The sequence below is a fragment of the Dromaius novaehollandiae genome, chromosome 5 (genome assembly GCF_036370855.1).
Source record: "Dromaius novaehollandiae isolate bDroNov1 chromosome 5, bDroNov1.hap1, whole genome shotgun sequence".
NCBI lineage: Eukaryota > Metazoa > Chordata > Aves > Casuariiformes > Dromaiidae > Dromaius > Dromaius novaehollandiae.
Genome location: NC_088102.1, coordinates 64379898 through 64394997, shown reverse-complemented (window position 1 = coordinate 64394997; position 15100 = coordinate 64379898). Strand labels below are relative to the sequence as shown.

At 40.9% G+C, this 15100-nt stretch overlaps 2 protein-coding genes across 20 annotated transcripts in view; both read left to right on the top strand.

Annotated features, from left to right (window-relative positions):
• The window catches only part of PIK3C2A (phosphatidylinositol-4-phosphate 3-kinase catalytic subunit type 2 alpha), an 82073-nt gene extending 73251 nt beyond the window's left edge, over nucleotides 1–8822 (top strand). For all 19 annotated transcript variants that reach the window (XM_064513099.1, XM_064513093.1, XM_064513096.1 and 16 more), the window contains 6 exons: nucleotides 1209–1333; nucleotides 1745–1862; nucleotides 1951–2032; nucleotides 4575–4684; nucleotides 4922–5047; nucleotides 5639–8822. In XM_064513099.1, coding sequence (XP_064369169.1) covers nucleotides 1209–1333; nucleotides 1745–1862; nucleotides 1951–2032; nucleotides 4575–4684; nucleotides 4922–5047; nucleotides 5639–5821 — 744 coding nt within the window. In that variant the 3' untranslated portion in view covers nucleotides 5822–8822. The remainder of the gene's footprint in view (nucleotides 1–1208; nucleotides 1334–1744; nucleotides 1863–1950; nucleotides 2033–4574; nucleotides 4685–4921; nucleotides 5048–5638) is intronic.
• Nucleotides 8823–9024: 202 nt separating this feature from the next.
• Nucleotides 9025–13599, top strand: RPS13 (ribosomal protein S13). The gene is made up of 6 exons (XM_026104479.2): nucleotides 9025–9179; nucleotides 9450–9498; nucleotides 10840–10918; nucleotides 11943–12112; nucleotides 12724–12824; nucleotides 13522–13599. The coding sequence occupies exons 1-6, from the start codon at nucleotides 9157–9159 to the stop codon at nucleotides 13553–13555; spliced, it is 456 nt and encodes a 151-aa protein (XP_025960264.1). The 5' UTR covers nucleotides 9025–9156; the 3' UTR covers nucleotides 13556–13599.
• Nucleotides 13600–15100: the final 1501 nt, after the last annotated feature.

The following is a 15100-nucleotide window of genomic DNA, read 5'->3' as shown; positions in this document are numbered from 1 at the left end:
AACAGTCATAAATCAAACACTTTCTTTCTTAGGACCTTCCATTAAAGGTTGTACTTGATCCCCCTGAGTAGAAGCATCTTTTCCTGTATTAATGCATGTACTCTCCCAGTTAGTCTTGCTAGAGGCAGCAAACATTAGACTCTCCCTGCAGGATTTTGATAGGCCTGGGTTGTGCTTGAAGACTTGTACTGGAATTCTTATACCTATGCAGACATGGAATTATCTGACTTCCGAATTGTTTTCACTTCTCTATTGCTGTTTGCTGGCCTAGAATAGTCAGCTCAAGTTACGATTTCCTCAGATTAAGTGAGATGTATTGACCTCTGATAATGTATATCTTTCCAAGTTGCATTTGCTGTGAATGACTTACCTAGCTGATGTCTGTCAGATTTAAGGTTGAATGAAGCTCAAGAATGATCAAGTTCAAAGCTTTTTCTTTGGTTCTAGCACTGTACTTGACCATTCCTGGTCTGAGTCAAAGCTGGCTTTTATCTTTCAGGAATCTATAAGATAATGTAACCTGCTGTCTAGGTCTTAAGCCTCTTCCTAGTTGCACACTTCTTTGCAAATATACATTTAACTCATCTGCTCATATGAGTCCGCTGAACATAATTTTCTGTGCAGTCTCTCAGTTTTGTTTTCACTTTCATAGTAACATGGATGACTGCATCCTGGGAAATGTATTCCCACTCTTTCTCAAATTAATTTTTGTATAATGCAGTATACCTGCATCTACCCACCAGATTACCACTTTAAAAGTGGAATCCTTTAGAATCTTGAGAGAATTAGACTGAGAAAATTAGGCATTCATTTACCCTGCAGTCTGGACCCAAAAAGTTTCATGGGAGTTCTAGCCACACAGATGTATGTCTAGATGTCATCCTGCACTGATGTATTAAAATATTGTACACCTGATACAAACAACCCTACTGTGGTACAAAGTAATGTAAATGGTCTTCCTATACTGTAGATCCACATCTGGCAACAGAATAAAGGTAGTTAAAGCTAAGCTGTCAGTATTCTCCCTTTAAAGCTTGAGAAAGGTTCATACTTTGTAACTGTAATTTTACTGTAAAATGCAAATATTGTTATTGGGAAATGTATGCAAGAGAAGAATCGCAGTAGTAGAAAGAATTAACTGCTAAGAAAAAATTGAGTCATTTCCTATAAAATTGCTGCTACTAGTGTCTTTTCTGTGTTTTTGGCAGATCTACGTAGTGAGAGTTCTGAGAGAAGGACAAGTTGAACCAACATTTGTTTTCCGGACATTTGATGAGTTCCAGGAGCTCCACAACAAACTTGGTATTCTCTTTCCTCTCTGGAAGTTACCAGGGTACGTTCCTAACTCAGTAATAAATATTTTAATGAAAGCAGCAAAAGTGACCCCAGCTGAGTGGAGGAAGAAGTCGCATGAAATGAGGAGGAGACAAAACTGCTGAGGGCCAGACTAGTCCTGAAAGTTAGCAATTAAGATATGAAGGAGAAGAGTGCATTGTTTTAAGGAGATGCGCCAGAGGAGCAACTCATTGTCTTTAGTTTTAGTGTGGTATCATTTACAAGAACTGTCTATAAACGTTCCCTTGCTTTTCTGTAATGGCATTGCATGTTAGTGTGCTGTGGTTCCACTTGTGATTGACAACAGAAATGGATGTCAGCAGCACTTCTGGTAGAAATTGCAATGAAATCTAAATGTACTTACTTCAGAGAAGTTAACTGGAAAGTAAATCTTGTTCTTTCATTGTAGCTTTCCTAATAAGATGGTTCTGGGAAGAACGCATATAAAAGATGTAGCAGCTAAAAGAAAAGTGGAGCTCAACAGCTATATACAGAGTCTGATGAACTGTTCTTCAGAGGTGGCAGAAGTGAGTTCAAATAAGCAAATTCAGTGAAAGCTTTCAAATTTTAGTGCTTAACACTCAAACTAATGTGTAACGTTTCTTCCAAATTTAGTGTGATCTTGTTTATACTTTTTTCCATCCTTTACTTCGTGATGACAAAGTGGAAGGAATAGATGGAATAGCCAGACCTACAGGTAGGTAACACTTTTTGGAGGTGGTGTCTATAAACTGGATAACTATAGTATAACACCTTTGCAATGTAATTAAAAAAAAAAAAAAAAACTTTTAGTTAACTGTAGCTTTTCCTTACTGAGAACTTTGTAGCTGTATTTTTTTCCCTAAATATCTGTGTGCATACAGCTTCAAGGAGATAAAAACATTTTAAAAAATTGCAATAATAGAACAGTTGAGGTTGGAAAGGACCTTTGGAGATCACCTAGTCCAACCCCCCTGCTTAAGCAGGATTGCCTAGAGCAGGCTGCCCAGAACCATGTCCAGCTTTTTAATACCTCCAAGGATGGAGAATCCACAACCTCACTGAGCAACCTGTTCCAGTGCTCTGTCACCCTCACAGTAAAGAAGTTTTTCCTTAGATGCAGACAGAACTTCCTGTGTTTTCAGGTTGTGCCCGTTGCCTCTCATCCGGTTGCTGGGCACCACTGAAACGAATCTGGCTCCATCATCTTTACACCCTCCCTTCAGATACTTACACGCAGTGATAAGATCCCCCCCTCAGCCTTCTCTTCTCCAGGCTAAACAGGCCCAGCTCTCTCAGCCTTTCCTCATAGGAGAGATGCTCCAGTCCCTTCATCATCTTAGTAGCCCTTCGCTGGACTCACTCCAGTAGCTCCATCTCTCTCTTGTTTTGGGAAGCCCAGAACAGGACACAGTACTCAGATGCGGCCTCAGCAGGGCTGAGAAGAGGGGGAGGATCACCTCCCTCGACCTGCTGGCAATGCTCTTCCTAATGTAGCCCAGGATACGATTGGCCTTCTGGGTCACAAGGGCACGCTGCTGGCTCATGGTCAACTTGTTGTCTGCCAGGACTGCCAGGTCCTTCTCCGCAGAGCTGCTTTCCAGCAGGTCTGCCCCCAGCCTGTCCTGGTGCATGGGGTTATTTCTCCCTATGTGCAGGACTCTGCACTTCCCCTTGCTGAACTTCATCAAGTCCCTCTCTGCCCATTTCTCCAGCCTGTTGAGGTCCCTCTGAATGGCAGCACAGCCCTCTGGTGCATCAGCCATTCCTCCTAGTTTTGCAACTTGCTGAGGGTGTACTCTGTCCCTTCATCCAGGTCATTGATGAGTAAGTGGATCAGTATTGGACCCAGGATTGACCCCTGGGGTACACAGCTAGTTACTGGTCTCCAACTAGACTTTGTGCCACTGATCGCAGCCCTCTGAGCTCTGCCGTTCAGCCAGTTTTCAGTCCACCTCACTGTCGGCTCCTGTAGCCCATACCTGCTCAGCTTGCCTATGAGGATGTTACAGGGGACAGTGTTGAAAGCCTTGCTGAAGTCAAGGTAGACAACACCCACTGCTCTCCCCTCATCTACCCAGGCAGTCATTCCATCCTAAAAGGATCTCATGTTGGTTAAGCATGATTTCCCCTTTGTGAATCCATGCTAACTGCTCCTGATCACCTTCTAGTCCTTCATGTACCTGGAAATGGTGTCCAGGATGAGCTGCTCCATCGCTTTTCCAGGGATTGAGCTGAGGCTGACTGGCCTGTAGTTCCCTAGGTCCTCCTTCTTGCCCTTTTTGAAGACTGGAGTGGCATTTGCTTTCTTCCAGGCCTCAGGCACTTCTCCTGCTCTCCATAACCTTTCAAAGATGATTGAGAGTGGCCTAGCAGCGACATTAGCCAACTCCCTCAGCACTCATGAGTGCATCCCATCAGGGCCCAGACTTGGGTATGTCTGGTTTGCTCAAGTATTCCCTAATCTGATCCTCTTCCACCAAGGGAAGACTTCTGTTTCTCCAGACTTTCCCCCAGTACTCCAGGGCCTGGGATCCTGAGGGCTGGTCTTACTGGTAAAGATTGAGTCAAAGGAGGCATTCGGTACCTTAGCTTTTTCTGTGTCTTTTGTCACCAGGGCCCCTGCCCACTTCAGCAGTGGGCCCACATTTCTCCTAGTCTTCCCTTTGCTACTGTTTTACTTAGCCTTTCTTGTTGTCCTTGATGTCCCTTGCCAGATTGAACTTCAGATGGGTTTTGGCCTTCCTAGGCCCATCCCTGCACCCTTGGACAGCGTCCCTATATTCCTCCTATGTTACCTGTCACTGCTTCCACCTTCTTTGTATTTCCTTTTTATATTTGAGTTTTGCCAGGAGCTTCTTGTTCATCCATGCAGGTCTCCTGCCACCTCTGCTTGACTTTCTGATGAGTGGGATGGACTGTTCTTGAGCTTGGAAGAGGTGACCCTGGAAAATCAACCAGCTTTCTTGGACCCCCCCCGCCCCTTCCCTCTAGGACCCTATTTGTAATCACTTAGATTTCCTTATAGCTTGAAAAATTATTAAGGCTTTTACTCTAAACCTCCAAGTTGGTTCTTAGAATGCAGAATTTTTTCTGAAACCTTGCCATCTTGGGGAGGGTGAATTAGAAAGAAAATCAGAAACAAATGAACTTGATCTAAGCCTTGCCTGCCTTCCTCCCCCCCCCCCCCCCCATACAATTAGTCAATGGTAGTACTGATGAAAACTTGTAGAATAACTGTGGGGTTTTTTTCCTTCCAGATGCAAGTCCATCAAGTCCTACCTCAGGCAAAGTGGGAGGAGAAGTGAAGTTATCCATATCATATAGAAATAGCACTCTATTTATCATGGTGATGCACATCAAAGATCTGGTGAGTTGAGGTACTGAACTCGGTGCCAAAAACTCTTCTGTTTTCTGAGTGACCTTTACTTAGATTGATGCAGTAATGATGGAAATATCTCTCTTCCTCCAAATTTAATTTTTCCAACTACTAATTTAATCAACTGATTTTTGTTAGCTTTGTGGTAATAACTAAGAATTTGAAAGAAGATCTTCAAATGGATGCGCACTAATTAGTTTACTAATTTGTCTCGTTTTTTCATTGTAGGTTACAGAAGACGGTGCTGATCCAAATCCCTATGTAAAAACATACTTACTTCCAGATACACACAAAACGTCTAAACGCAAAACCAAAATCTCCCGGAAGACAAGAAATCCAACTTTCAATGAAATGGCAAGTTAAAATTTAATATGTAACAGCTCCCTATGGCCTGATATAATCTTGTATTCTATAACATAATAAAAATTTGTCTAAAAAAACTTTAAATGTATATGAAGGGAAAATATACTTGTGTTTCAAAAACTAGGCCCTGTTATTAAAAATAATCTGATTATGTAATCTTATTGTAAGGAAGCAAGTAAGCAGAAATATCTCAGACTCTCTTTAAGAGGAATGATGGGGAGAAGGAGAGGAATCTTAAAAGTAATTTTTATTGTTTTTTTCCCCTCCCAGCCCCCCCCCTTCCCCTCCATTCATAAATTGGCCAGTGTAGGTTAAGTGTAGGAGAAGAATAAATTCAAAAGTCTTGTCATGTAAACAGTACTTCCCAACTAAAAATTCTGTCTCTTTTAAACTGTTAGCCTTCAGAGCACCAAATAAAATAAACATGTGCTTCAGCCCAGCCTCTGAAAAGCAGACTTACTGAATGGGCATAACATGCAGTTGATGAGCAATGCTGAAATTTGTCAGTGGCTTGGTAGTCAGAAAAAGGGTAATCTGTGCAACTTGGGATAACAAAAAAAATCTTAACTTTTTACCTTCTAGCTCGTGTACAGTGGATACAGCATGGAGACACTGAAACAGAGAGAACTTCAGTTAAGTGTGCTCAGTGCAGAATCATTACGTGAGAACTTTTTCCTGGGTGGAGTTACTCTCTCACTAAAGGACTTCAACTTAAGCAAAGAGACTGTTAATTGGTATCAACTAACTGCTGTACCCTATCTGTGAACTCATTTCTATACCTGAGTAAGAACAGACCAATTGTATTCACCTGTGCTTTGTGCATCTTCTTACTTGAAAATAACTTGTACATCTTAAAATAAGAGAGACTGCATTTCAACAAATGCATTGGACCAACCTTCATGTAGCCTAATTTGGAGGATTTCTAGAAAACCATTGCTGGTTTATGCTTATATAATGTTATCAAAGCATTAATGTAAATGTTAATAGTTGCGGGTAAAGGAAGGGTTTTTTAAACTATCCATGAAAGACTCAAATTAACAGTCTGACCATGCTGGTTGGTTAAACCACCACAACTTAATCACAAACTTAGACCTGTGGATGTAGTGGATTTTTGCTTTATAATTTTTCTTTTCCCTGTATTATGTCATCCATGGCATGATGCTGGAGAATATCAAAGAAAATGTGTATTTTTCAGGATTACATTCCCACTATTAACTAGGCATCACAGAAGCAGCAATGGGTAAAATTGGTGGTTTTACACCTGTAGAAATGAAGGTTGAAGGGCTGGAAAAATTCCTTGGCGTTGCATTTGATCCCAGATTCATGCTTCTCTAAGAATTATTGGAGTGAGTGCCAATAATGGAAGTTGTAAATAATGGTGCCTTATAACTCAAATGCTTCTCTTGTACCTCATTTCTAGTATTTAAATATGTATATGTTAACTCTTTCAGCTCCTTAAAAGGGGGAAACATTCTCACATTCAATAACTTGCAGGTCCTACTGGAAGTCTTTTCCAGAGAAATGTGTTACTTCCAAATAATATCACTTAAACTGATCTTCATAATTAGTGTAACTTACGTGAATTCCTTCTGCCCCATCTTCTACCCATGATCTGCAAAAGTAAATGAAGACTGGCTGAATGTGTGCTGCTTTTCAATGTTTTGAAACCATGTTTTTAAATTTTTAGAACTTAAATACTGCAGTGAGTAAATGTGGAACGGATTCGAACACAGAATCCAAGGTGGAATCACACCTAAATAATTTATGTGCACCCTCTGGGTCAGTGATGGCCTCCAGTTTAAAAAAAAAAAAAAAAAAAAAAGTGCAACTGCTGAATAAACTGCGGGTCGGGAATGAATTGCATTAACAGAGCTTTGGGAGAGGAACTTGGTCACTTGTTTTTCTACAGTTCACAGTAACACTGTTTCTCACTCAAGCAGCATTTAATTTGAAATATATTGTGACAATGGAGTACAAGTGTTAACTGCTTTCTCCCATTAATACCACTGGTTACTTAAGTGGGTGTTTCTGCACTACAAGGATAGCCTTGCTATTCAGCTTACTCAGTTTTCAATATGAACATATTCTGTCTAGACAACGCTAGAGTTAAATTGCACATTTTTGTTCAGTGCTAGATCTGAAACATGTTTGAGAAAAGGTGACAGACTATCAGCACTATCACTGGAATGAAATTTAAAGTAAAATATGGAATGATGAACAATGATACAGTACAGGCAAGTCTTTTTGCCCAACACTAAAAAACTTTTTCATAATCTGATTTCCTTCCCCTGCTACTGACCAGTCTCCCTTCAATACGGAAGAGAGAAGTAAACTTGAAACTCTTGGTGCCTAAAATATTCACGGTCCAATTTCTTAGGTGAGGTGTGATTATAATTAAAAAGTTAAGAACATCTTGAATGCTAGAAACTGGGTTGCTACTAATGGGCACTAATAATCCAAAATCCCAGTTCTGTGAGCTATCTTCTGCATATTTTTCATTTAGTATATAGCATGTAAATAATATACTATATGACTAACTAGATATATTTCCTGCTCACTTGATGCTTTTGAGACTTACTCCATTCCATCATCAAAATCACAAGTCACCTAAACACAGGAAAGTAGACTACTGTTTTTGTGAAACGTTCCATTGTGAAATAAAATTAAAGCAATATGTACTGCCTTTTTGCAGTTTGCTATTAAAGCACAGTGTCTTACAGCACAAAATACAAATAAAAAAGCTAAAATCATTTTAAAAAATGATTTGCAGTTTTAACAGTTGTCTGGACTCTAGTAAGAAAATGTATAGTACTGTATTATTATTAGCACTTGTCCTGACTCCTGATTTAACAATATTCTTAACTCATTTTGTGCCTTTCCCTTCCTTTTGCAAAATGTTCACTGGCTAAAGTTCTTTGTGGTCATGGTTTTTATTTTGTGTATGGGATCTGGCCTTGGCCCCTCCTCAAAAGTAGAGGAACAGCACCAAGCTTGTGCCTCTGTGCACTGTTTTCAATCAATTAAGAAAAAAAACTGATTGTATTGCAATAAGCTTTTAATATGTTGCGTTTAAAAAAAAAAAAAAAAAAAAAAGAGGATGGGAAAGAGGAAGATGTTGAGCTGGGATGGAAGTTGCCAGTATGCTAATTGGTTTGAAAATGTAGCTTAACAGCTTTTTTTTATCTTGTTTAGTTTAAAAAAAAAAAAAAAAAAAGCAACATATGACCTGCAGCCAGAAATACACTTCTTTAGCCTCTGACATTTGAGAATAACTGCTTGCTCTAAGACTTGCTTGTTTTCTTTATTAAACCTGACCTAGAACTTTGCACTGAAATTTTTATTACTGCCTTTTTATGAGCTACAGGTACCTGTACCTGGAAGCATGTGTGATCTTTGATAAAAAATTTTCTCTGTTTTTTAAAAAACAAATAAGGTTGTGTAGAAATCTCAGTACTTGCCTTAAAGGGACTGCTCTTTCTAGGACTCTAATGTGGTCAATTTTCCCCTTGGACTTTTCTGGTATTTGCACAACGCGTGTGTTACACAGGCCACGTCCCTCCGGCCTCCTTGTGCTCTCTACGCGGACACTGTGACTAGGTAGCGCTATAGGTGATGAACTTCAGCGAGAGCAACTCGTTTGCCTCCCTTTGTCTATATATCTGTAAGAACCAAATAATTAAATGACTAGTTAATAAAGATGTACCATAATGTGATTCCATAACTGTCCTGTAAGTACATTAAACACTATTCTGCCATTAAAAAATAACAGCGTGCTGCTCTTCACTTCTCAGGGGCCTGCCGCCCCGCCCCCCCCCCCTCGGCGGGGCCAATGGCCGCGCACGCGCGCGCCTCCCTCCCTCCCTCCCACCTCCAAGGCGGCCCGGCGGGGCCAACGGCCGCGCACGCGCGCTCTCTTCTCCCTCCCCGCGGCGGGCGGCCGTGACGTGTATGCCGGGCGGAGTTAGGGCCAGGCGGCGCTTCTGATTGGCTGGTCCGCGGGCCCGGGGCGGGGCTAGGGGAAGCAGCGTCTTTTCCGCCGGAAGCGGGAGGGAAGAGGGTGCCTCGTCGCTGAGCTCTCCCTCTTTGCCGCCGCCGCCATCATGGGCCGCATGCACGCACCCGGGTGAGCGCCGCTGCGGGCTGGGGTGGGCGCTCGGGGGCGCCGCGGGCGGGCGGGAGCGGCCCTGGGGGGCTGCTGGGGCTGCTGCGCGGGGGTGGGGGGCAGGTGCGGCGCGGCGCCGAGCTGAGCTGAGCTGAGCTGAGCTGAGCTGAGCTGAGGCGACGGCGTCGGGCCCCGTCTCCGTTGGTCGGGCGGGGAGGGCCTGGACGCGGCCCCTCAGGAAAGGCGCGTGGCGGGCGGCTCAGCCTGTATTTCTCTTTTTCTTCCCTGCAGAAAGGGCTTGTCCCAGTCAGCCTTGCCCTACCGACGCAGTGTGCCTACGGTAAGTGGCTGCCCGTGGCGCGCTTGGCCTCCGGGGTGGCTCTGGCGGGGCTCTCAGCGAGCTCCGGTTCCCGGGGTGCAGCGCGGCAGTGCCCGCGAAGAGAAGGCAACAGGAAGAGAGCAGTTGTATCCTGTAACATCATTCTGAAATACAGAGTGATAACAGCAGTTACGAAATGCTACTTAACCTTATGGGATTTAGATACTGAGAAAGCAAGTACCATTTGCTGACTTCTTGGGGCAAAAAGTCTGTTTTTCTATATGTGCATCCCTTTTTTGGAGGGTGCAATTTAAATTATTTTTAGGTTGTGTATTGATGATTCTTAGAGATTAAGTTGTCTCCTTTACATTTGAGTTTGGCTTGTCTTTGTGGAATAAACCCACTTGTTCTCCTAGCTGTGCCTGTAACAGTGTTTGCCAGTCAGAGGCCTAACTTTAGTAATTTCAGTGTGCACTTTTTCGGGGCAAATTAATTTCACTTAAGAGGCCTCTCTGTTAGCTGAACCAGTAGTGCCTTAATTTAGCTTGCTTTGGAAGACTGTTTTTTGGAGGATCTGTCTGTGGGCAGAAAGGTCAGTTTGTGGTATGTATGGGGAAACCCATACTGAAAAATAGTTGAACAGAAACATGAAATTAATGTACATAGACATAACCAAAAGTATGATAGTAGGAAGCTATGTTTAAATGCTACTAATGGCTAAAATATTTAATACAGATTATGATGCTCAAACGATCTGCTCTTTTGAAAAACCCTGTTATCTGCTTGGCTTTATTTGTATTCTGTTTTGTAGCTTACAGACTACTTTTAAATACATCTTCCATTTTGTCTTTATGTTTCTAAAACATCTGAAAGTATTAAAAAAAAACACTTTAAGAAGCTTTTCTAGTTTTGTCGAAAGCTATGGATTTTTTTAGCTTGTTGGTGTTGTCTTTCTCTTAATAATTGTGGAAGCAACATCTCTATCAGCACAATTTAACACAGGAGTAACAGAAAAGGCATAGGCCTACCTGAGTAGAGATCCCTTTGTCTCTCTCTTTTTTTTTTTTTTTTTTTTTTTTTAAGATAATCAACTAAGGATAAAACAAAGCAACTGGTTGGAGGCTGTATTTAATATTTTAAACAGGGACTTTATTCCATGCACACCTGCACCCCACCCCATGTTTAACTAGCCCTATGGATTCATACTATCCCAAAAAAGTTTCTGTATCATTAGAAGTTCTAGATTGTTCTCTCAAGCATTATAAAACATTTACTTCCAGCACTTATGAAGGGCTTTCATATAGCCAGCCTGTGCTTCTGTATTAAACAATGTTCATCAATCTGTTGGGTTTTTTTCTTTAGTGGCTGAAGCTTACTTCTGATGATGTAAAGGAACAGATCTACAAGCTGGCTAAAAAAGGCCTGACTCCCTCACAAATCGGTAAGGTTTCTGAATAACTCCCAAATGGAGGCAGAATATTTTTTCCTGACTATAATGCTTCAGCTGTTCCTCAGACTGTGTAAAACAACATGCGAAGAAAACACTGGTTTTGTGATTGTACGTATTTATTCACTGTGCGGATACCTCTGGCAATGTAGCAGTTCCCATTCTTGCAAGATACATAGTTGATAAACATGATGGAAATTATTGTACCATTCTCTTTTAAGAAACTCTTTGTTCCCCTGTTCTTGTATTTCAGTTGTCTTTTTCAACCAGAAAGCGTGAAGCATCTGTTTAATCTTATAACCTGTCCTTAAGAGTGGCCACTAATAGATATTATGGGGAAGTTTATTTTCCCCTGTTTCTCAGAGGAAAAACTTCTAAACCTAGGGTAGCTGATGTTTGAGGAGCCTACTGAGCCAGACACTGTGCAGCTACCTAATGAACTAGTTCTTAATGGCTTGGACCCCTTTAAAGCTCTACTTAAGCATATGTGTGTGTGCTTTATAGGGTAGTGAGTTTTGCAGTGTAGTTATGTATTGCACGAAAGAATTTTCTTTTCCTTGCATAGTTGTCCTGAGAATATTAGTGGGCCATATGGTTGAGTAAATTCTTCATTTAAGGTGCTTTAAGAGTGACCTGTAGTGTTGCATTTGAACACATTCCTTTCTAGTTTGACTTTTGCTGTAAACTGTAGCTAAAGAGTTCCTAGTAAAGCATTCTGAGGAAGCACATTCAAGCTGTGTCTGAGAAATTTAAATCTTAGGTAGTGTATAAAATCTTCATTCTCCCAGTACCTGGTTTTAATTAGTTCTACTGTCTGATATTTTAGCTCTTAATATGTTACTTGCCTGAATGTGATGCATGGGTCAGTTGTCTGTTAAGTGCTCTGTGGTAAAGTGAAAGGTGTAACCAATACTTAAAACTTTTCTTGGCTATTTTATGAAACTTTACAACAATAAGAGATAGGAGTTGTTTGTGTGGGATTATTTTCTTCAGTGTGAGTTATAAATGTTTGTTTCAGGTGTGATCCTGAGGGATTCCCATGGTGTCGCCCAGGTTCGCTTTGTTACTGGCAACAAAATTTTGAGAATCCTTAAATCGAAGGGACTGGCCCCAGACCTTCCAGAGGATCTTTATCACTTGATCAAGAAAGCTGTTGCTGTTCGCAAACATCTTGAGAGAAACAGAAAGGTGAGTGCTAATTTAACTAGAAACTTTCACTTTCTCAAATAATACAGTAGTTTCTCTAACCTCTGTTGCATCCCGTTTTAAAAATAAACTTTATGCAGCTGTTCCTAATAATGTGTGCATGCAAGGAGAAAGCCCCCTGAGCTGTCCTGTAAAATGTATCTGTCCTGTTTTGATATCATTCAGTTTAAATACTTTCTAATATTAAAGTAATGCTATGTAGGGTTTTGTGGGTACTTTTTAATTAAAGATCTCAGTTTTGTAGGGAAATCAGGTATTTTTCTGTTTTGTAGCTCGGAAAAGAGGCAAGAGAAGTGATGAGCCACTCTTTTAACAAAGCCAAGACTCTTAGTGCAGGTCCTGTTAATGGCCACATTGAGGGCTTGGAGGAGCTTTTTGGTAAAGGAGAACTGACTTCATAATCCTCTGTCTTAAAAACATTGTTTAAACCTTATATTTTCTGCTCTTGTTCTGGATTTACCAAACTTATCAGACTTTGGCAAAGGGAATGTGGAGTTCGTAGCACTAGCTGTGGGTATTAGACTTTACCAAAGCTCATCTGAACATCTAGAAGTCAAAGTAGTGCTTCATTGTGATGTAACTTTCTTTTAAAGGATAAAGATGCCAAGTTCCGTCTGATTCTGATTGAAAGCAGAATTCATAGGTTGGCTCGCTACTACAAAACGAAGAGAGTACTTCCACCCAACTGGAAGTAGTAAGTCTTTTCTTTCATTTTGTTGCTTTCATGGAGGTCTAGTAAGTGATATGCTGGGGCTGTTATCTGGAGGGTCAGGAATGTGTTACGGTGAATCATATAGGTAAACCAGACAGTGAAGAATTGATACTTTTATAGGTATTAACTGATAAATTCATAGAAATTACAGCTGGCTAAAATGACTGTCACAGCACTTAGAAAATACTATCTCACCAGGTGAAGTAACTATATACTAGACAATTTTTATAACAATGCAAACTGAAGTCTTTGGTCTCATTCAGGTACCTTTATATTTCATATTACTTTAAAGATCTGTTGAAAGCTGACTCAATAGCTGAGGGAGGAATGAAGTCCAGGCAAATTTAGCCAACATTAGAGAATTCTTAGATGTCTGAGTGAGCTTCTCTTAATCTGAAAAGACCAAGTGCCACTAACCAGGTTTTTGAAGATGCTGTTTTGTTGTTACCCTAATTTTGCCATTCTTGTACTTTAAAAAGGAAGGGTGACTTTTTCCTTTATCCTATATAAAATCTTAAGCAGGTCATGATTAAGTTTAGGGCTAGTAGTTAAAGCTTTGAACTGAAGCAGTATTTTTGGCAACTGTTTTGAAAAACTGCCTCTGTAACTAATATTTTCTCTCTCTTTCTCTTTCTTTCTCTCTCTCTCTCTCTCTCTCTCTCTCTCTCTTTTTCTTTAGTGAATCATCGACAGCTTCTGCCCTGGTCGCATAAGAGCTGACTATGACTTACTGAAAGAATAAATTTACATTAACTAAGTTTGTGTTGTGTCTGAATGGTTGGTGCGTAATAAATATTTGCCAGTTTCAGGAAGCTGCATGTAGATAGGCAGTGCTCGGGCTGGAGAGGAAGTGTGGCCATGGGTTCTGTATTGCTGTCCTTCAGTAGCAAATCATGGTAGTGGCTGTTAGTACTACTCTAGGCCAACTGTACTCTTTGTCTGTGTGCTGAAACTGGATTTTTGATGTGATAGCCTCAAGAAAGAAAAGTGACTTGATCATCCAAAGCAAATATCTTTTAGTAATATGGGGCCATTCCCTGTGTGTGTCCTGCAGGAAGAACTAGGGAAGATGGTAGTGACAGGAGGAAGGGCTGAAAACTTAGAAAATGTGGAGAGCAAAGGATTAGAGGAGGGGGAAAAAGGAAACAAAATTGGAGAGGTAGGTGGAATTGTTGCAGGTAGTGTGGATCTGCTCCTCTTACAGAACATCTCCAAAAAGCTTAAACAGACCTCAGTCAGTTCTGACAGCCTACACACCTTGCAAGGTGTCTATTTATGCAGCTTTGATTCTCCACAAATCTTGTCAGGACTCCTCGCTCAGTGGATGATAGAGCAATAATTTCTTCTACCATTTCTTAAGCTCCAGCTATTCAGAGGAAGTTCCTTTTGAGAGTGGGTGGCAACTTTCCAGGCCTTGGACTCCTGTTGCTTTCCTCCTTAGTAGCCCTACTCATAATAGGATGGTATTGGTAATTGTTGGTATAATTTTAAGTGATCTTAAGGATGAACTTTGAAATTTGGTTAAATTCAACAGCATAGCTATTTTCAGGTGCTGTGTTTTTACTGAGGCAGTTTTGCTAAAGGATACTGGCTATTGCACAGTCACAAGTACTGAAGACGGACCTCCGGGTTCTGAACAGTAGTGACTTTATAGCAGCACATCTTCGTCCTGAAGAAACACAGCAAGCAGGCTGACATCTTTTACCCTCTTTAGGAGCATATTGCTGATGAAGGTCTTATTGAGGTGTAATAGTCACAGCAGCTCAGTCTTTACTTAGTGTGCTATTTATCTTTTGCTAAATGAAAAAGCATGAAAGTAAATTTAAATTGGACCTAACATTTTTATGAAGTACAGTAGCACCTCACTAGGTCATAACCAGCAGAAACTGGTAACTTCCAGATTTAATTTTCAGAAAAACACGATTCTTCTGCCCTAATCGTGAAGCAAATACACAATTTGTGATGAAGACTGTTTTAAAAGAAAAACACTGAGCTCAAATTAAATATCTAAAGTGCTACTGTCTGGTTCCATCTTAAAAATAATTACCAGCATCTATGCACTGTTAAAATACTTGTCATTTTTGTCTTTTCAGAAGTAACTGTGGTAAGTGATGAGTTGAAAAAGGGATTTGCCTCTGCATTTGCAGCTGGCACGGCAAAATGGGTTAAGGTTTTTCTTGTCGTTTCTTATTAATAACAACCTCCAGGGTTTACGATGCTGGTAGCTCAAAATGGAGCTCGGATAAGTTCATAGACTT